We start from the raw sequence: 23,537 nt of genomic DNA, 5'->3' as shown, positions 1-23,537 counted from the left end.
CCTTTTATAATTTTTTCACAAAGCAACAGGCTTTGGCCTATTCAACATGCAACCAATAATTCATCAATTAATACGCTTTTATAGCCAAGGTTTTGTTTGACAAAAGAATAACAGGCAATTAAGTTAACCATAAGTTGACCACAATTAATTACCCCAAAGTATGGCATGGAAAAAAATAATTAACTATGCCGTTTTTTTATAATATTTTTTAATCGCACCGAGAACTAATGAGGCATATAATGCCTATGAAGCATTTTCTGTTCACATTCAATTTAAATCACTAACGAAATATCGCACTTTAAATAAGATCAAATTCAGCCTGAAATTATGCAGCACTTTGGTTAATGCACTCAAAGCCCTCAGCGAATGCGGTTAATAATTTACTTTATTTAAAAATAAATCAAGGCATCCATCCTGGAGATGAATCAATCTGCTGATCTTAATTATGTGAATTGATTGATAAAAAAAAGTTGATAAACAGATTTATACAAAAAGGACTAAAAACAATTACGGTTTAATGCATTAAAAAATATATTTCAAGGGCTAGTAAAATAATATTTATACTTTTTTTATTATAAATACTATTTTTTCTATTATTGTTTTGTATTATATTTTATGAACTCCCTTTTTGCCTTGTACATAACCTTTTTTTATGTTTTCTATTAGTTTATAAAAGCATGAAGCCTCTTTTTTACTCCATCAAATGTTCCTAACAATACCACAAGCCATTTATTGAGTTTTTTTATATATTTTATTTATAATTAAATTTTTTGTTTTTTATCAATAAATAATTTCCAATGCAACTGTGTTTGTGCACATTTAATACTCGCCATCTGTCGAAATAATACGATATATTATGATTGTATAAATTAAAAGAAAATACCGATTTTCTTGGATCTCTCAGAGATATCCCCGATGACGTTGGCTTACAACTAGAGACTTAGGACTAAAGACACTGCCTAGACTAGATGTGGATCCTGGGAAAGGTCCTCACTTGGAGGGCTCTGATAATGAGAGCTTCTCGAACATCGGCATGGCTTTAATGAGTGTTGGTGGGGCAAATACCTCGGCATCGGGATTATGCGGAAAATCGGGATCGGCAGCTGCCAAATCATTCACCGCAATATCGTTGGACAGATCGACAGGGACAAAGTTCTCCTCGATATCGATATCGTTGTTTAGATCGTTTTCGAAATCTCCTTCTATTTCCACCTCGTGATCCTGATCCTGACCATGATCCTGATCGAACTCAGCCCACTCTTCGTCAAAGGTTTCGCTCATTACTATGGGTGTAGTGGTTTCAGCATCTTCATCATCTGAGGAATCGAACTCTTCACGATCTTTCTGCTTCATCATCTCCATGGATTCCTTTTCCTGGTGATCCTGCTCGTGGTGTTCCTGTTCCTGGTGCTCCTGTTCCTGGGTTTCCTGTTCCTGATGCTCCTTTTCCAGTGCCTCCGTCCTTTCCAATTCCTCTCGGGCGAATGCCATCATTTGCTGCAGCTGATCCATGGGTTTCGTATGTTGTTGAACCACTATATCTTCACTGATGTCTGTGGCTTCCGATTCGGAATCTTCAGGTAATCTGGTGGCAAGTTTGGTTGTTGTAGAGTCTACGGTTGTCGGTGTTGTTGTTGTGGTTGTAATAGACTGTGCGAGGTGTGTGTATTGCGAGTGTATGAATTGCAGGTGCGTAATGTGTGCGTGGGTGCGAAATAAATGGAATAAAATTTGTAATTAATTTATTGTGATTTATTATAATAGCCAATTGGGTTTGTTTAGTTATTTTCCATTATATAAGCAGCATGCTGATTTTTTAATTAAATAATTTGTTAATAAATTATTTTGAAAGGTTGGTTTTTTCTGTAGTTCACAAAACAATTGCTATTAGATATTATGAATTAATTTAATTAGCATTTATTGATTAGCTTTTTAGTTTTATTTTTATACTCTTAATAATATCTTAAATAAACGATGAATTCCTTTAAAATGATCTATAACTACGTTTTTATTTAATAACAAAATCACACCATGAAAAGAAACTCACAATTTGCGCCTCGCCTTCAATTCTTCAACTGAGCTGCTGTTAAGTTAAGCTTTCTATTTTATAACATTTATAAATAAAATCACAGAAAGAGAGGTACAGCTTAACAGAACTACAAGCTGAGTCAGCTTATCAGAAAAGCCTTCCAAGGCGGAGAGAAGGAAACAGAAAGAGCCACCTAAAGGCAAAGCTTAAAAACTTAACAGAGTCTCACACTGTTAACCCCCTCTCTCCCGGTCTTAGCTTTATCTCATTCTGTCTTATTTTGCATAACGCCTTCATTCATTAATAACATTTAACATGCAGTGCCGCCACTCATGATTCACCTTCGCTAATGCCCTCTCCCTCGCTCCTGTTAGAGGCTATGTGACGTCACTAGTTCAAGTCTTCCCCCTCATCGATTTTTGTCCAATTCCGTTTTACGCTCATTAGCAATTTCTAAGAAATTCATATTATTAATACACCAAGTTTTTACACATTTTTTTATTTCTGTCCGTTTGTGATCACTCAAGTATTTGTTGTATTTTTAGGTGATTTTACTCACCGGAAGAATTGAAAATGAGAAGAAAAGAAACTGAGGCAATGGGCTACACATTCTACAGATGAATGGCGCTACGACTGAGTCACGATTTTTGAGATTCTGGGGAATTTCTTGAGAAATTCAAATTCATTCTGCCTCAGAGATGATGGATAAGATGCTGTCAGTTATCTCCAAATATGGTTAATTATTTCTGGACCGTAAATAAATAATATTTTTAAATGATTTGTTTATTGTAAACAATATTACTTTAATACTTTGTTGTCATAATTATGGTTTGGTTTCTTTTTAAATTCCATTTATATTTTAGGTATAAGTCTGACACTGTTTAAATCATAATATTCAGTTATATTATTTTACAATTAGCATCCCAATCTTTATAAGATTAAACAACCTTAATATTCTCTATAATTCCTATTAACAATAAATTCAATAAAACAAATTGAAGCTAAAGCTCTTGTTTCATAATTTTATTAATATCTTTCATTTCATAAATTGAAAATTTTCCAACCTTTTTCTTCTCGACCATTGAAATTGAAATGCAAATTGCAAGTGCACAAAGTAATTTGTGAAAAGTTATCAAAAGCTCACACATTCATGTGAATGTGAATTATGTGCATTTGTCTGGATATTTTTATGCTTTTTAATAGGAAAATATTAATAAAACACACAGTCGTCTGCCCGCCTGCCTGGCAGAGTATGTTTGCCATTATGGCACATGCGTTTTTGCAAAGAGCTTCAATCGCCAAATTGTTTAACAGCCTTCAACAGTTTTTCAATGTTTCGATGCAGCTGCCAAAGGAGTTATCGCACACACTCCCTTCCGTGTGTGTGTATATATATTAATATTTATAACCATGAATATTAAATTCAAATAAACGCATGAGAAGTCACTCCTCCCCCTTACATCTCCCTCGATCCCAAAAACAGAAGCCACAACTTTCAATATCCGCGCGAGATGAAAAATAAAGTTGAACAGCAAAAAAAAAAAATATAACATTAAAATGAAAATATAACAACAAATCGAATGAAATTCGCAACTTGTGCGAATAGTTCATTTTGTTTTTTTTTTTTTGTTTTTGCACCCGCCATTTAATATTTCTTTTTGCTTCCGTTGCGGGTACAGAAATGTCACCGCTGGCATTATTTAAATTTAAATTTGCGTATTTAAACGTTGACATGTCACTTACAACTTTAAAGTTGTTAATAATGGCGCTTTACGCAGCATTGCAGTTTTTTTTTTATGGTCATTTATTAATTTCCCGCTGATTTATGCGGCTCGCGGAGAGCAACAAAAAATTTATCCAACCGGCACTCGTCGATTTCGCCACAATAAATTCTCATAAATACGTCCCTTTTCCGACCCCACCTGCCACGCCCAGCACACGCCCAAGACGAGGATTTATGCGAGCTGGTCGCATGACTTTTAATAAAAATTAATTTTTATTACAGCCTAAAAGTAATTAATGGACTTGCAGCAAAAAACGCCAAGAAAAATTGTCGCATATGATGCATGTAAAAGGGTAACCTGTGGAACCGATTGGTCAAAGGAGAAGGGTCCTGGGGGCAGGATATCATTTTTAAAGTCCAAAAAACGGTGAAAAAAATAGAAGGTGTCATTTTAAAGAGGAAGTTTGTAAAGTAATATGGTAAGTATAATTAATTAATAAGAATTATTCGAGATCCGACTAAATAGAAATCTGCGTATTACTTGATCTAGTTTTAAGCCAAATATGTTTATTTTTAGTAGTGGCAAGACAAGTTTTTAATGAAGTAGTTATATAATAAATATTGTCCGAAATATATATATAATTGATTTACCTATCAGTGGGATTTGTTAAGCTTTTCAAAACACTTTAATTAAAAACTTGTCACTGCCTTTTTACAATCTAAATTGTATAATGATCTGCCCTTCTATAATAAATATTCCCTTTTACAAAACATGTTATAATTATTTAATATGAAACTCAAATACCTTAACTAAAATAAATCATTTCATTTATAACTAAAAAATAATTGATTACAAAAAGATTTTATGCAAATGCAATTTTCTTGCTTAAATTTACTTAAATACTTCCATTTATACTAAAATCAATTTTTTTTATATGGTTAAACTAAAAAAATTTATACATAAATTATAAAAAATTCTCATTAAAATTCATATTTGTCCTAAATAAACCATATTTAAAAAATAAACTCTAAAAAAATAACTTTGAATTACCAGCTTAGTGAGCTTTAACTTTGTCATGTCAACTCATAAATTTATCTGTCAATTACAGAGTTCCACATATATATGTATCACTCTCATCGCATTACCATTTTTTACTTATCTATATATTTGCATAATATTTTGTTACAACCATTTTTTTTTTACTCTTTTCTTTGTGGCCACAAACTATAATTTGTTTGCATTATTAATTTAGATGCAATGCAATTGCAAATAAAAAAAATAAAATTACTCACAAATCCAATGAACCAAAATGCATATTACATGACTGCAATGCTGATAAAAAAAAAAACCGGTGAAAAATCATCTAATTGTACAATTAAACATTTTGTCGTGTTAATAAAATATTTACAATTGTGGTTCAACCAGATTATTGGCCTGACAAATTAGCAAAACTTAATTAAACAGCAAATGTTACTGAAAAAAAGGTTTTAAATTAAAAATAAAATACGTAGAAACTAACAAGCAAAAGCTATATACAAACAGAAGTAAATAAAAAATAAAAGCAAACCACAACCAAAAAACAATTCACCAAAAAGATTTAATTTTATTTGCATTAGTAAGGGAAATAACGCAGGCATTCATATATACATTGTTTGCTGTTTAGTTTTATGCAAAACTTTATTTAAAAAATATTAGAAATATCTGTATATAGGTATGTTACAAGTTTATAGAAAGTTCTCAATATACAATTCGTGTTTTCTTTTTTTTATATATATATTGGTTAGTAGAGCGCTTGCCAAGCTTTTCCTCGTTAAATGTTTTTCCGAGAAAGTTAGTGTGTCTTTCTCTGGAAATTACTTTTATACCTTGGGCTCATCGATATCGCGCACCTCGTTATCCTTGGGCTGCTTCTCCAGTGGCTCCCGGCGACCATCCTCCTCCACCTCATCATCGAACTCCCCCTGTCCCGCGGACTTGGCTGGCGGTGGAGCCGATGTGGCAGGTCCCTTGGCCGGCTGGAAGCCACCACCATTGGTGTGCACACCCTCGGCCACCTCCTCGCCACTGTCCAGGGGTCTTACATTAACGACGCGCACCTTGAACACGCTGTTGGTGTTGCCAAACACGGTCTCATTGATCTCCACCTTGTGGCCATCCACAACCTGGGTTAAAAAAGTGGCTTATTTACTTGGGAAATGTATATTAATGTTTTAAATAAAAATATGTATAGTAATGAGTTTTAAAATAGTTTATAAACTTAGTTTTTTGATCCCTTTTATGTCATACCTTTACGGTAGAAGTGGTATTACCATCCTTGGGATTCAATGGTGTCAAAGGCAAACCAAGTGAGAAACCAGATCCAAGGCCAACACTGGATTCATCAGAATCATCGGCTGCTCCATCATCAGCGGAATCAGTACCAATCACTGGCCAGAGGCGGGTGCGGAGACGACGGAAAAGGTCTAGTAAATAATATATATAATAAAATTATAGATTAAAGACGTAATTAAATTTATTTATAATCAAAATTCATTCTCCCTATCTCTGCCTCTCTTTCTTACTCTCTAACATATTCGGTATGGCCATCCCTCTCTGTGTATCTAGAGACATCTCTTTCTCTCTGTTTCTCTATGCGTATCTGCAGAGGAATCTCTTTCTCTATTACACTCTCTCTCTCACTTTCTCTGCTCTCTTTGCTCGGAGACTATAAATACAGGGCCCTAGCGGCGCTCTGGCCTCATTCTGTTCGCGGCCTTCCTAGTGTAAACATCTGTGGTGATAGTGATAGTGATTACCCTTCGACACAGACCTATGCGATATATCCAGCTAACCAGGAAAAAGCTTATTTTGATGATATTATGAATTAAATGAGCCTTAGTTATGAGATTATGATATGATATGATATTAAAATATGGTTAAATAACGATTCAAAGATTGGGAATATGTTATGCTTAAAATGGCCGATTCAATTGTAAACTGCAATGTTATAAAAACTTCTGCTTCTTAAAATTTGTTTTCTTTCTTGTTAACGAAGGAATTATATTCCATATTTAATATGGAACAACATAATTTTATAACAAATTTTTTTATAAGACAGGCATAATTACTTTGCATTACATTATCCTTACATCCTTTTCTTAACTTGCATTTTTTCCCTCAAAATTTAAAAAACCTAAGAAAGTAATCTCGAGTGCCCTGTGGGAATTGCAGCAGGTGTCCGTGGTCTAGACTCCCAGACTCGTCTTGGCAATTTTCCTTGCCTTTTTTATATATTTTCTAGAGTCTATTGCCAAAGGAGAGACATTCCATCGTCGTCGGTGGCGGCGGCATCGTTGTCTCATGCTAATGTATTTTTCAGTTTGGAAAATCCCTAATCCGCAAACGCACTAAAAAGCGTTTTCTGTGTCGCCGCGCCCGGGTCTCTGTCATTTTCTTGTCTGCACTTTTGTAATCTTCAGCGCCGGATTGCAGTCCCACTTTCGTTACTCGGTCCCAATATGCCACGGTTCTTGGCCGGGGGTTTTTTTCCCTGGTCTCTTTAACCTTGTCATAAATTCTTGACCGCATTGTTGGCGGACTTTGTTTTGGCCCGGTTGTTGATTTGTCGTTTATGCCGACTGCATTTTAATGCGTTTAAATAGCTGCGTGAAATAGTTTACTGCTTTGAGTTGTACAGTACATATTGCCTAAATTCAACACCACTTCTTTGTAAGTTGTTCTATTAATCAAAATATTTTTATCGCTTCTCCTATTTTCATTAGGATTAACCAAGAGATTTCTTAGCGCCTTCCGTCTTTGTGGTTTTTTCCGAACAAACATAATTCGCCGACAAGAAACTTTAGCTGGAAACGCTCAACTTTCTATTTGTCTATTTGCTATTTTCTACGCTTCGTTATCTCGTTGAACCCCAGACCCTCTAAAAACAGGACAAAGAAGAATAAAACAACTTTTATGCATACACAATGCCCTGGGCTTTGGGAAGTTTTTATCCCCCTCTCGAACGTATTAGGATAAGATTTATGAAGTTTCGGCTTCATCTTCGTCATCATCTGCAACGTCTTACGGTCTTAGTTAAGCAGAAATTGGCAAGATGAGGCGCAAAACTTTTCACTTTTAATGGTCAACAGACCGGTTTGACCTACTCCTACTCTCTCTCGTTCCATAGAAATATATAGAAATAAATACAAGGAGCATAAATAAACTTTGTCTGGCTACAAGAACTTGACATAATATTTTGATAAATTGTTTTTCATTTCACTGGCAAAGCGTGGGTGTAGTCTGAAACCGAGATGGAAAAGTTTAAAAAGAGCCAAAGGACAGTTGGCTAATTGGCCTGACCCAGAGGATATGCATTTTATTCATTTCTATCAACAAATACGGGTCAAACTTGAAGCTAACAATGCTTTTCGTATTATTTATTTTAAAGAAAAATGTGTTAATAGTTGACTATTTATTTTCACCTTAAGCTCTGCCACAAACTCTTGTTTTAGTATAAAATATAAAACTTTCTCTATAATAAAATGTTGAAAAAGTAAATTAATTTTAAATATTTATATGTTAAACATCCATTAAATGCATAACATTTACTTTAACCCTCAATTTGCTCTTAAAAACATAATTTCCCCTCATAAGTTACCAAAATATTAAGTATACGCAGTGTGGCAATCGTTCCATCATCGTTAAACAGAATAATAATAATGAAATTAAATGCACCCGAGACATGTAATTACGTTGCATGCAACTACACAACAATATTGTTTAATTAAAATATCATTAAAAATGCTCAAGCCGATTATGCCACATATCACGCATACGCCGCATGTGCCGCATGTGCTGCAACTTACCATCGAAGGAATCGAAGAACCCGAGATTGAAGCCCGAAGGATTCGGCTGGAGGAAGGGATAACCCGATCCCGTATCGATGACGCCACGGAAGTTATGGAAATCCGATTCGGTTTGGGGGCGCGATGGCACGTTAATCACCTCGGCATCGTCCTGCGGATTGCTGCCAGCTGGAAAAAGGGTAAGAAAGAAAAAAACCAAAAAGGATAAAGAATGAGAAAAAGGTTTCAGCTGAAATTAAGCACTGTTTGTCATCATTAAGAGCCAAATTGGCTGGCGAAAATTGCATTAAATTAGCCAAATCAGCGGAAAAGGAAGAGCTCCTTGCGGCGACCCCATTTTTCAGTGCCTCATTAACGCTGATTACGCAATCTTAGCTTTTGCATAATTATCCATTATCTTATATTTCAGAAAAAAAGGGGTTAAGCTTTGCTGGGAGTAAACATTTCACATTGATTTGAATATAAATTCTTGCAGGAATTCTTTTCAGGAAACGAGGGCAAGGCTTTATCTGAGAGCCACTAAATAACGCATCCTTCGCTAGGATGCAGGATTCAGGGCTGCTGGCTGCAGATAAATCCTCCTCCTTCACCTCCCTCTCAATCTTTTTCCCTCTCAATCTTTAGTCCTGGCATGTTGCACTTCATAAATCCCAGCAGCTGACACTGACACCAACAAACAGGCAAAAACATCGCAAACACAACCGTCAGACAACAAGTGGCCAGAGGGAGTGCAAATAACACAAATCAGTTGGGGTAACAGGACTAGGACTATGAAGACATCCTGCACACGAAGGACCAAGGAAAATCTAAAATAAAATTATAGTTAGTTATATAAATAACTAAATAATTTAATCATACTTTTATTCAGAAATTTGTGTGGTTTATATTTTCAGTTTTCAATATTTTACTGATACATTTCTCTGCTAGAATCCCATATACCCTTTATTCTGAAAGACTTGCCCCCGTAACTAACGACGTTAAAAATAAGTCAAGCTGCATTGACCCTCCTCCGGATATCTCGCCGGAGTAGAGTTCTCCTCCTGTTGAACCGAAATGGAAAATATGAAAAAGCTTTATGTGCTGCGTAAAATTGCTTACGCAAAAGGCGAACGTATCTCCCCCCGGGGGAAAAAGGGTCATCAAGGGGAGAGGGACTCTGAACGATGACGTCTGATTCAGGGGAGCACAAAACAAATGCACTGCGGCTCCCTTTGCACATCCGCTTTTTAAGCCGATTTATGAGAAATATACACGACACCCGCAATATGTTTGGGTTTCTCTACAAAAAGAAAAAAAGAAATGTCATCAAGGGGGAAGTCCCACTCTTATCTCCCCCCCTTGACAATGCACTGCGATCAAACATGAAGTGGAGCACTGCAGAAAACAAAAACATATATATACATAGATATATGTATGTATGAAGCCAGAGGCGGGGTTGAAGAGGGATGCAGATTGGCACACGTGAATGTCATTTACAAGTGCAAATATTTACCTTCTGAAGGTGCATATGAAAGTGGGCTACCTTCTGGCAAATATGCACCATGGATATATTTATTGGCACACAAAATGTTCACGAAATGTGTTCGAATTTGGAGCTACCTTTCAAAATATTCCAGAAATATTTATTGGAATTTAAATATATTTATAGTTACTACAGGCCATTCAAGTAATTTAATTTTTACATATTCTAAGAGTGTACAAAATGGTAAATTAATATTATTGTTAAGTAAAATGTATAGCTAAATATATAGCTACTTTATATTTTTATTAAAATTTTTCTAAGCTCAGGAAATCTAAAATTGAATTATGCTTTCACTTGACAGATCTTAAAATACGATCCATGAGCTTACAATATTTTTTTAACATTTATATTTTAGACACTAACATATTTTTATTCTTCAAAATATATATGTCACATATACCCACAATATTCTGCTTTAAACAAAACATGAACACACGCCATTCAGTCCCCAAAGTCAAAAGATATCGTAAAGTATTACTTTCAGGATATATATAAATAAATATAATTGCTCTGAAAAATAATCTACAATATTTTAAAGAAATTTAAGAAAATACACCACACAATAACCCCATCTTCCGTTCAACCAATCGCTCTCTCTTATTATTTAGGACCATAAATCAAGCGAAACGTGGAGAAGCACAGGAAATGTGAAAACATGGCAGTTTCATTAATTTTCCAATAATTAAGCCCAGACAGGGGACTACAGATTTTCTCCACACCTTCTCCACTACCATTTTTCCTGCTGCCTCTGCTGAATTATGGAATTAATAAAGCCAGTTGGCAGATTTGGTGGCTGCTTTTCACTCCCAAAAAACAGGGACTGTGAAAATTTCTGCAATGCTCTGCGCTTTTGTTCTAAACACAACGAACATTTTTGTTGCTAATTATGTAAGGTTAACAAGGGACTGGGCGGCCAGAGGGCGTGGCACTCATACTATATACATATATATATATATGAATTCCTTTTTTTGTATTGTCGAGCATCCTGGGAGGCCAAAATAAAATCCCCGGCAATCGCTTGGCCTGCGTTTTATGGCGCTAATTGGCCAAGGGGCAGCAAAAGTGGGATGTGGCTAGCTGGCTGGCTGCGTCAATTAATTAACATAATTGTACAATTTTGCATAATTTAGTGAGCAGTAATGATGATTGTGTGTGCGCCAGCTAAGAAATTGTTGAGCTTTTTGGCCAAAAGTTATTTTGAGTCAAGAGAAATATGTGAGATTTCTAAGCTAATGCTGGAATTTTAGTTAATTGGAAATATATAAGTCATACTCTAGAGGTCTTAAGAAATTTAATAAATATAGAAAGAAGAAAATATATATTAAAGACAAACATTGAGGAAATCCAACCAATACAATTTTGATTCAAAAATCAAATGATAATTTCAAACTGCCATGGCTATGATTCATTCTCATTCCCGCTCAATCATTTCACTGCCGGGTAAAATTGCTTGAAAATATGAAAATGCTTTTCGCATTTTCCCCCTTAGGAGAGCGACCAAAATGGTAATTAAACTGCTGGCCGAAAAGTGTCGGTTTCGGCCGGGATTCCAATGGCAGATTCGGGGCATTCCCGGGTATGAGGATTCAACTGGCCATCAAATTTATATTGCGGCTGTCCGGGGAAACATTTTTGAGTGGCTTCAATATGGTTTTTGGCAAAACGCATCACACACAGACAAACACACAAAATGGCAATTCGCTTTTTGGCCATCATCGATGCATGCGTTTTCAATTACTTTCGGGTTCAAATTGTTGATGAAATATGTGAAATACTCACTCTCTCTCTCTCTCTCTCTCTCTCTCTTTCTATCTCTCGTTTATTTCCGAGACAAGTTTACCACTTTTTCACAATTTTCCTCAATTCATTTTCAATTTTTCCGGTTTTCCAATTCAAAATTGTAAATTCAATACGCAACAAATCTGATTTGGCCCTGGTGTGGGGGTAGCAAAAGTTTTCTAATTAATAGAAACAGTTTGTTGCAAAAAAAAATGTAGTAAATAAAAGTTTTTGCAACTTTTTACCACAGGCTATACTCATTAAAGGCTCAATTTTTACATCCCTCAATTATTACCCATGGCCATCTATCAATTATTTTACCATTTTTCCCGCGCACAAATCAATTAAACTTTTGCTGCGAAATTTTCACAGACTTTGTTGCTTCAATTTTTTTTTTTGTAGTTGCAATTAATGAATTTTTAATAGCCGCACTTTGGTTAATGTAAAAAGTTTTCCCACTAATGCTGCAGGGGGAAAAAAGTGGGGCTTAGGCTACTTGTTGTAATTATGATTGTAGTTGCAAAAAAGTTACTTGGCTATGTAAATCTTTTGAGTTTCATTTTTATGGCAAAAGAGTTTCAGGGAATTATAAATAAAATATATATATATATAGAGGGTGCAGGTAAAAATGAAGTCTGGCAAAAAGTTGTAAAAGTTGTAAAGAATGTATGTGTTTATGTCAGTTTGAGTTGGAGCAGAGAACTCACAAAATCTTTATGCTTGAACTAAAACTAGTAGTAGTACTATCCTCTATCTTTCTGTAATCTTTCCCCTCTCCCTTTTAGAACCATATGATGACTTCAACCCGCTGGCTCAATCTCATCACAGATTAGATGACCAGCCACAAGAGGAGGTTCGAGCAGAGAACGCCTCCAACGCCTTTTGGAACCAAAACCACCGAAGCACACACATTTCAATTACACACACAAACTTGGATGCCTCCTCCTCCTGGTCCTAGTCCTAGTCGGAGTCGTAGTCCGAGTCCTAATTCGCCTCCTGCCTGACAAACTCGATTGTATGCAATTTAGGTTAAAATGATTTCGAATCAGCTGAAAACCACTGGCCAAGAGACAGTTGTCGGTGGTCTGTCGAAGGACCATCGAAGCCCCCAGAAAGGACCCCAAGGGCTGTGCGTCCCGGTGGTAGCCTTGGGTTGGGTGTGGCCCGAGTGCAGACTTGTGTCACGTTCAAGAACTCTAAACAGGGGGAAAATTAGTTTGATGTCCTCCCCGAGAACACACGCACACACGCACCGGCACACAGAGGACACTTGAGGGGAGGACATGAGGCGAAATGTCAACAGCAGTCGAGCCGAAAGTGAAATCAAAGCCAGCTTTTGAGCAGTTCCCCCTCCTCGGTTCGACTTTCATCACCCTGCCTCCTCCTAAACATTCTAACTAACGCCCCCCAATCGAGTGAAAGTGCAGAGACCGAAGCTTAGTTGCTGTCATTCTCCAAGTGAAATGCCATTCAATTGACCTGCTTGATGGGAATGGTGTCCCGGACTCAGGACTCGGGACTCGGGAGGTGTATGCGGATGTTTAGCTATTTTGTTAGCACGCATTTGGTACACTTGAAGAAATTTTTATTTAAAAGGTTCAATGATTTAATTTGGAGCGATTAGAAAGGAAAATATCCTTGAGAAAAAATAGTTCATGTAGATTTAATTTAAAGCAAATTCAGAAGAAATTTTTTAGAAAAATTATAGTTCTAGTAAAGATTTAATTTAAATCAAATTAAGGAAACCTTTTCTAGAGAAATAATAACTAAAGTAAAGAAATAGCTGATTAATAATCGAACCATAAAAATAAAATTCATAATATATTATTCTCTATAAATTAGAGATGACAGAACCTAGTTTAAAGCAAGTTGTTAAACGATATTGTTAATGCAATATTCTTCGATATTTATAATTACATATGTTCAATATATTATAAAATACTATTTCTGTCAAGTTATCACTTTGGACTCTTTCTTTGTTTATTCCCACTTAAAACCCAATTCGAAATCAACTTTTCTTCCACTGCAAAATCACACGCACATGTTATCGCTTTTCCCCCAATCACATCTTAGCTCTATAACAAAAAAAAACTTTAACAAATGATGGACGTGCTGAACCCCTTTCGCAAAGTGCACATATCGCTCTGGATTGAGCTTTGGAAAAACGAAAACGAAATTAGTTTAACGTCTGAGCCCACAGCTTCCCCAAAACCCCATTTTTTGGGGGGGAGAGTGGCGGCTTTCTGTCTGTCTCTGTCTGCTTGCTATCAATTCTAATTACAAATGTCAACAATGATTTTTCGGCCATCCCCTTGATGTGCGATGACGTTGTGTGTGTGGGTGTGGGTGTGTTTTGGTGTGTGTGGGGGCATGGCATCCCGTATTTTGGGGCTTGGACAGGGGACAGTGGGTGCCTTGATTAATGTGACGCGTTGCAACAACAGCTGGGGCCACACACACAGGGGTCTCGTTTTTACGGTTGTCTCGATGCCATTGCCCACTCTAGGGGTACGAATAATACACTAAAAGAGTTGCTTTTTAAATAAGGAATTTAAAATAGATTAAAAAGAGTACCTAAGAGTATTAAATAGTTGGTCTTAATGTATATTTATTATTTTGTACAGGGTGTACGATATTGCTAAATTGTTGTCTTTACATAATTAATGATTCTAGCATATTTAAATAATATAAATAGTTATTATACTCAATAAGGAATTTAAAATCGTTCAAGAAAAGAGCTGAAAAGTATGCAACATATATTTTATTACCCTTCATATATATTTTCCTTAAGATTTCAACAATTCCTTTCCAATTTCAATATATATTATATATATATAGAATCAAATATTTAATATAGATTATAATTAATTAATATAACTCAATCAATTAAGTTCTATTTTATGTATTAACAAATGAATTTCTCCAAGTGCATCTGCCTGAGTGTAGCGGATGCTCTCTGCCTATTAGAGGATGCGGTGTAGTTCTAGTTATCTGCATGGTTATTTTCCTCTGTCTACAATTGATTGGCAGTCGCGTTGAGTGACGACTCCCGCCATGAGTCTGGGGGAAAAGTCAGGAGAGCGCAGTGCAGATGAAAGGGTTGTGACAGATTCGAGTTATATGGCAGACTCCGTGGACCAAGCCAATGATGAAACAATGGACGGCGGGATGTTAATGACTCGAACGAAGATAACAAATGCGATTTAGGGGATAGCTTAGTGCAGATTTAGTGGCGAATGGATACGAAACAAATTGTCTGGAATCTATTGGCAGACAGTTGAATAAGTAAAGACTATACAGTATTGATTTTCAATCAACAAGAGGTAGACTTTAAACTGGAAATTAATATATAAATATAACAAAGAAAAGATTGTTTTTATAATATAAATAAACTCCTTGAAAAACAACCAAGGAAGCTAAATCTGATTACTTTCAGCTCCTTTCCCAAGTACAATACAACTTCATTAACCAAGCAAACAAACAAATAACTAAATGAATGAATCTCTCAACAAAACCCCAATTTCTTCTTTGGCAAAACCACAATAAGACTGCAATAAAATCAAGATTTGCATGACAAACAAATTTACGTGCTCGCCGGCTGGCAATAAGGAAGTTGGCAAAATAACCGCTAACCAAAACAAAACGAAATAAATATAAAATCAAATTTAATTCAATTAATTTTGGGTCGCTAGGTCAGGGTGTTACAACACCCACACCCCAAAAAATTCACGGCCCGCCTACAAAACTTGGCCTATAAGTCAAGTCAGGTGCTGCGTTCATTTTTCATTTCTCTCTCCACTTCATTTGCATTTTGGCCAAAACGAAAACAAAACAAAGTGAAAATACGAAATGTGAGTTGAGCCTAAACGAAACAAAAATAAGGAACACTTTGATTGTAACTGCGGGGAGAACACTGTAAGAAAGTACTAGATCTTTAATAAATATATAATTACCCAATAAGGCTTTATATTCCAAGAAGTTATTATAAAATTCAGTTCAGTTTCGCTTTAAAATATGTATAAGGAATGCTTTAAGGACTTCTGAAACTTCTGAATGTATTAAAATTTGTGGTGTAACAAAATGTTTACAAATTTTAATTATGCAAAAAAATAATTGCATTAAAATAATATAAATATGTATGTAGAAAAAATTCCTTACAAACATGTTAAAATGTTAAATATATATACTTTTGTAGTTAAACAAAATGTATGTACTAAATAATTTAAAGAAGAACTGCATTAACATGTTTAGAAATAATGGTCTCAAGCTTACAAGACTTAATAAAATATTAAAAATATTTAAATATTTTCTAAAGCTCAAGGCTATTATAACCAATGATTCTCTAATAGTTTTCAGTGTATTTGTAGCTTTCTCACTCACTCCTTTGGGATCGCCACTCTCTCTCCCAGTTTGCCAAATGTGACAATCGTGTCACGTACTCAATGTTCTGGAAGATTGAACGTTACGTTTGTCGCGTTTAAAATGAGTTTTTTCAAACTGAATTTGATTTTGATTGTTTGGTCCCGGACACGGAACACTCCTCCTTTCTATCCGGTCTTTCCCCCTTTTGTGGAAATCCCAGCCCTTGTCATATCGACGCCACATGCAACAAATTATTCTGCAGAGCAACAAGAGCAGCAAAAATTTTAAATTGCCAAAAAGTAAAATTGTTTAATTTTAGGCTTTTCCCTGCTGCCTTATGGCAAGGCTTTCATTATTTCGCTTGGATCAAGAATCATTTTTTGCAGTCGTATGTATGTGTACGTGCAGAAAATTTGTAAAGAAAGAAAGGAAACAAAAATGAAAATACGTTCAGATTTTTGATTTCTGGTCTTGATTTGTAAACGGTTTCAGGTCTGTGGCAGGTGCAACTGTTAATGATTTGTGTGTCTGGCATTGGGGATTATGGCCAAAATAGGAATCTGAGCCTCGTTTTCAAGGCTTTCACTTTAAGCTTTTGACATTAAGTTGGAATTTATGAAGGAATTCCAGAATTGAGCTTTAAGTGATGGAAAAAAATGTCATTCTTATTTTCTATAATAAACCATACCTTACTCTTAAAGTTTCTTAAATACCTCTCAATACTCTTAGAGTAATCTATTTGTAGCCTTTCGAAAGCCTTCCAATTAAGTGAAATAAATCCCCAAGGACTATACTCCGTCACTCCCATTGCACCACATTTCTGGCCACCTGCCAAATGATTCCTCAGCTCCTTGAGCTCTGCCAGATATGCAAAATTTTCATAAATGCCACAACCAGCAGGGATTTGTGGGTGAGGCTTTTGAACATGATTTACGATTACTAAACTACTTAATGTTAATCAATTGTGCAGCAGACTCATAACGATGACGATGACTGCAAATTTGTTGGGCAGATAATTGCAGCAGACACTTTGTGCAATCATTGCAAATGTTGCATGGTGACAATGTTGCATGCAAATCCAAAATCAATTCGATGGCAAATGCCACAGAAGTTACTCACTTCCCCCCCGTTGGATTTCGCCAACATTTTTGGGTTGGCAGCCAAAAACCGCAAATTGCCATTAACGAAAATCTAATCATAACCGGAAATTAATTTGACAGGAATCTCATTAAATTTACAGCTCCACCAGAAGGACATATGGCAGTAGCTGTCGACGGATCCTGGGTATTCGAAGTCCTCGTACTCGTACCCATGCCCGTATCCTTATTCCATACCAAAACCTAATTCTCTATCCGCAAAATCCCCTTTTGCCAAAATCGTTTAAAGCTGCATTGCGTTGACATTGCAACTGCCAGCTGAGTATTTGAGTAATGAACGGGATTTCATTATAATATACAATTATTCCTGTTCGTAGTAAAACCAAATATACATACAGGATTTATCGTTTATACGATGGTTAAGATGGTGAATAACGAATAAGAAAGGATAAACCCAGAAGTCGCCATAGAAAGAGTGTTTTAATTTATGCATCCTTTCGAAACCAATATCTTTTTAAATATGTGACTTAACTAAGATGTATCATTATAAGGTATAGTTTTAGATTTAATTTAGTTCAATTACAAAATGACAATCCTACATTTGTACCCTTTCAAAGTAAATTAAATTCCAATTGAAGAATTTTCATTTTTAATCAATAAGAATATCATCCCCTGAAACTATGGTTAATCTTTAAAAGGTTCTGCGAGCTGTTCTTTATTTATTAATTGCATTTAAGGCAATTAAACAATAAATAATCAAGAAAGTGTCTCAAGCTGATTATGAGTTCAATGCAATTAAGAAAAATACAATATTACATATACTGAATATAAACATTATTGGCTCAACTCAAAGTATAGGTATATTTCCGAGAAATTTTCCTCAACAATGATTCATTTTACTGTGGGTCATTACACTGCAATATTATAAGATTTAATATTGATAATAAACTTATTAAATTCTTGGTCAATTAAAAGAAGATTTATTACAAACTGGACATACAAAGAAGCCAGCAAGTCGGAACTTAATTACAAGTTACTAAGTACTAGTTAGCTACTAAAAGCTTATTGTTTTCTAGCTTGAACAATAAGATATTTGTTTATTTAAAATTAGGTAAATAAAAACATTTTAAAGTCATTTAGTTCCCTAAGAAAACTTCCCAAAAGAAATCAGATTATAGTTGAGTTCCGGTTAATTAACATGGACACCATTCCGCATAATCATCATACTTCACGTTCGTGTGATTATTCGGTGTTAATTCCCCCCAGTTTGTGCTGACTATGAGCAACTGCCTCGTCTGGATATATCCTCCATTCCGCTCCTCTCTCAACTCCGACACAACTGCCTTCTGTAATTTATTTCTGATTTCGGGTTTGCGCCATGCGTGGCTGAGCATTAGAGGCGCTTGCACATTTTGCCAGCACATAAATTAACATAAAGAGGCGTCACAAAAGGGGGGTTGGATGTGCGAGATCTTCACTCAGAGGGGACACACACCTCCGGGGAGGAGCCTTGCAGCGATTACGTGACATTGAACCGTAGCCAAGTTTGGTTTTTGGGAGTGAGAATCGAGGCAGTTGCTACTGCAGTACTTCTCAATCACAGACAAACTAGTCTGAGTCACCGCCTAATTTGGCAGGGGATCAGCTGCTAATCCCTTCGTGACATTCAACAATTGCGATTCGAGGCAGCGGGTCCAGAGTCTAGCTACCAGGTTTCTATATAAACATCACAACACAATTGTCTCTGCAGGTTTCATTGTGAACATTTCATTGTTGATTAGGCAAAAGCTCTAAACAATAAATTGCTTAGTTAATTCTTTAGTATATTTTAATAGCCGCCGAATGACTCAGGCGGGTCAAGTCACTAGTTTTCGTATTTCATATGCAAAGTTAATTGCAAAATAAATATTAACAACACAGGACCCTAATTTCAGGATAACGAATTTTATATGCCCTTGCAGTTTGTCATTCAATTATGGGATCGTATTGGAAATCGATCATAACAAAGCTTAAAATATTTGCATTCTTCATATGACAATTTTTTCAGCAAATCAAAGTTTAAAATAATCATAACTAAGCCAAAACGGCTTTCATTTTATTTTGGAAAGCTGTCCTATGTTAGTTTTTATTAGATTAATAAATCAGCATACCAAATTTATAAATTAAAAAAAAAATACATTTTTGTCCATTTTTAAAAATTTTAACAATTTTGAAAAAATGTATCAAAAATTAATGTCTTTAAAATATGACTAAATCGATTCGCCTGTTAATGCTGATCAAGAATATATATGATTTATAGGGTCGGAAATGATTCCTTCAATGCTTTTCAAGCTTCTGAATAAAAATATAACACTCTGATAGGGTATAAAAAAGGTATACTAGTTAAAAATTAAAAATTTAAATGTATAAATGTATAGAATATCATAAAGTTTGAGGAAATCATTTCTCAATCCTTTTAATTTTGTTAAAATCTGACTTAGAATTCTTTGAGCTTTTACAATTTGTTTAAAGCGAATTTAACCTTTCATAACAAAGGTTATAAACACAAAAAAGCACTTTTCATTTACTGATTTTCCCCTCATTGAATTCGCAGTCACGTTACAAAACAAAGTTGTTGTTTCGATTCGTGTAGATTTCCGTGGAAAGCAATTAATCATTTGGCTAAAAGTCAAACAGATGTTGCTATAAAAAAAAGCAAAACAACTAAGAACACGGTTTAGCTGTCGTGTTAAATGGTTCAAACTATTATTAAGCTAGCTTAAAAGAAATTAAATAAATATAAATAAAACGATTCCGTATTTTAATAAATCTATTTTCTCTTCACATGAATCTCACCAGATAAATTTATTATTAAAGTCTTTGTCTTTTATGCCCAACAGAAAATGCCTTAAAGCAATTGTGTATTTAATTGTGTCAGAATAAATAAATGTGTTGGATTAAATATGTACAAGGTGACGAAAAGCCAAGAAAAACATTCGAAATACTAAACCATTTAAAGTTTATAGCTCAAATTCCAAAAAACCAATTCCATTTAATTCGCATAAGCTTGTGTTGTTTTTATTGCATTTACAAATCGTTCGGACAAAGTTTAATTTGCTTTGTTTCTTCCTTCCGTATACAAAACAGAATATTAAAACTATTCAAGTCAAGTCAGATTAAGTCGAAAGTTTAAATTTAAGCATTTTATTAAGTTATCAAAAGTGTTTTGTATTTGTTTCATTTAATTGACTTTCGGCTTTGAAGCCTTCATTTAATAAACCCTGTCTGAAGTTGTAATTAAAACTATTTTCATTTAAAGAGATTAAATAGATTTAATTGAATTTCAATTAATTAATTTTTTACCATAAAATAAAAACGAAATAAATCAACTGCAACATGCCATCTTATTTTTTATTTAATTCGAATATAATATAATTAGTTTGAATATTATTATTTGTTGTATTAGGTCACCGTATTGGACTGCCAATTAATTGCCACTTTCCCTGTTTTGTCAACAATTTTCCATAATCAGCTTAGGCACCATATAAATGAACTCACAATATTTCCACTTCATAGCAAATAGCCAGTGATTTTGGGGGATATTCCACCTCTCATCCCCTCGTAAAATGCTAATTATCTGGCCATTCATCAAATAATACTATGAAAATATTTGTAAAGGCCCAAAAAATTAACTTCAATTTGCATAAATAAATATCCCTCTAAATTAAGCAAATTGCCAGGCAATTCAGCAGCAACAACTAAACCACCAACAATGGAAAATAAAAATAATAATTTACCAATAATATAATAATAATTGTTATGAGTTTTATTACTCTACATATGACCAACCAGAAAATAAAATAAAATAAAAAAATCAACTTGATTTATGTGCGCACATGCAATTGCAATTTGTTTTCGTGCCGAAAGGGAGACGTTCCCTGGAAAAAGGCCTTAAACGCGAATTATGGCCATAATTAACCCAATTCTTTTGGCCATGGGACACTGACATGGTCCGTTCTCGTAAAAACCAAATTAAGAAAAATACAACACAAAAAAAAAGAAAGCAAGTCAAGCAAAGAAAAGTGCTCAAGAATTTCACTTGCATTCGGGCCAAGAAATGACGAGCAGAAAAAGCCAGAAGTTGAGTGCATAAGACCCACACTTGAGTTCATTCAACCAACTGGGATTTGAGTTGGTTGAAAAGCCGTCAAAACAACGAGAAAACTAAATATTAATATTGTTAAATAATATATAATATAATATAATATATGTATGGGTCAAAGATGCTTCAAAGATTATCTTGATATTCAAATAAATCAAGTATTTCTACATTCCTTAATAATTAAATGTATTTTTATTCAATAGATCTGCATTCAAACAATGAAATATTTGAAATTATCTTTCTTATTAATATTTAATAATTCATTTATTCAATTCTAGATCTGTTTTTGTTATTTATCAGGTTATTGAATTTTACTTTTCATTCTTAATAAGTTAAGTAACAAAGAGCAAAACCCATTTCCCTGCCAAATATTTCACTGCAAAATTTAGAGCACTCACTTCCAAGATAAATCTCAAGAAATCTTTACCAAAAAAAAAATATATGAATTTACGAGAGTTGCATAAAATTTTCATATTCCTTGCAAATGATTTCGACTGCAGCGAATTTGACAACTTCAAGTGGCTGTGGCAGCTGCCACGCCCCCTGTGCCCCCTCCGCCCACAGCCGCCCATCAGTTGCAATTCAGTGGCGGCGCAGCTTCTTCGGCAATTTATGCATTCAAGTGGCAGCCAAAGGCAGCAGCAGCGAACAGCAAAACGCTGATGATGACAATAAGGATGCCGCTCCTGGATCTCACAGATACACTCTGAATCTCTGAATCTCAGATGCGGCGGAACGAAGAAGACTCTCAGATATTTTGCTATTTGTAGTTACTTGTGTATCTGTTGGATGCATTTGGCTGATTGTCAAGTGTCTCGCTATTGTTATCTACCAGGCAGACATCATTATCCCGGCAAGGAGAGATAACTTTAAAGCTTTAAAACAGCTTGAAATTAAAGTTAAAATATATATACTTGTTTATATTTAGTATTTGTTTCATAATTAAAATCCTATTATCTGATTTTGTGTTATCAAAGACCTGGCTTTACACGGAAATATAGCTTGAGATAATACCGGACTTTACCAGATCAGAAAATATATATTCAAAAAAAAAGTAAACAAAAGAGAATGTTCTCGGACTTCCCCATGTCTTATCAAGCCTCCTTTGTCTATAAAGTCAAAAGGTCGCCGCCGTTTTCTTATGAATATTTTAAGGAAAAGCACTAAAACTTGGTTAATAATTAACTTTATAACTCACCTGGCAGGGTAAAGACTCCACTAAGGGCCAAAGTGATCATCAGTACACCGAACAACAGCTTCATTTTAATGTATGTTATATTTTCACACACCTTTAGGCAATTGTTAAGGGTTTATTTATTATTATTTTTATTTTATTGTTGTTATACTTTTGTCAATATTTAATTGTTGATTTAGGTTTATTTTTTAGTGTAAGTGTCGGCTAACTAGATTCGAGATTCTGTTCTGTGTGGAAAGGCAAACAATCGTCAAATGCGCTTAAATGATTTGAGGAAGCGGTAAATAAGCGGCAAATGAGACCCGGCTATGGAATCAGAAAGAGAGAGAACGATGGCGGAGAAAGAGAGAGAACGAGCGGGTGGAAAAGAGAGAGGGAGTGAGTGAGTAAATGAGTGACTGACGTGGGCCTCAGTGAGTGCCACTCTCGCTCTCTCAATTAGTCGCTGGGCTTAAAAAAAAAAAAACTTAAAATGACTAGCAAATAACTGTGGGAAGAACGCTTCACAGCTGGTGTAATATTTCGGGACACCACTGTGCTGGCTTGGGAACGTATGAGTAATATTTTGTGTAACCTTTTAAAGGGTATTATTTTTTATTTTTCTTTCCTATATCCCTTAGAATTATGAGCATATTACTAATGTTAATTCTAAGGGATATAAGAATGCATATTTACTAGCTGAGAGTTTATTAATAATATTAATATTTAATACTATTTGTTACCAAATCTATATATTTTTCCCCCAATAAATACCTAATTTATGATGGATTTTTACAAGACATACAGACACGTCTTTATAAAATAACAAAAATAATTACTAATACTTCTGAGACTTAATTAGTTT

The 23,537-nt window shown here is 34.8% G+C and overlaps 1 protein-coding gene across 3 annotated transcripts; it reads right to left on the bottom strand.

Annotated features, from left to right (window-relative positions):
* Positions 1-728: 728 nt before the first annotated feature.
* vir-1 (virus-induced RNA 1) lies at positions 729-22,926 on the bottom strand. 3 transcript variants are annotated; one of them, XM_086831250.1, is made up of 5 exons: positions 22,697-22,926; positions 8,598-8,765; positions 6,040-6,215; positions 5,619-5,915; positions 729-1,650 (listed from the first exon to the last, which is right to left on the bottom strand). In XM_086831250.1, exons 1-5 carry the CDS (start codon positions 22,758-22,760, stop codon positions 991-993), a joined length of 1,365 nt encoding a protein of 454 aa, XP_086687376.1. In that variant the 5' UTR covers positions 22,761-22,926; the 3' UTR covers positions 729-990. The 3 variants fall into 3 exon arrangements, with proteins under 3 accessions (XP_086687376.1, XP_086687374.1, XP_086687375.1); XM_086831248.1 differs by lacking the exons at positions 5,619-5,915; positions 6,040-6,215; positions 8,598-8,765; positions 22,697-22,926 and adding an exon at positions 2,048-2,093; XM_086831249.1 differs by lacking the exons at positions 5,619-5,915; positions 6,040-6,215; positions 8,598-8,765; positions 22,697-22,926 and adding an exon at positions 2,048-2,087 and having other exon boundaries at positions 729-1,585.
* Positions 22,927-23,537: the final 611 nt, after the last annotated feature.

The sequence above is a fragment of the Drosophila serrata genome, unplaced genomic scaffold (genome assembly GCF_035046125.1).
Source record: "Drosophila serrata isolate PLE 108 unplaced genomic scaffold, ASM3504612v1 contig_240, whole genome shotgun sequence".
Lineage (NCBI taxonomy): Eukaryota > Metazoa > Arthropoda > Insecta > Diptera > Drosophilidae > Drosophila > Drosophila serrata.
Note: the sequence above shows the minus strand (reverse complement) of the source record. Positions and strands in the feature narration are given on the sequence as shown.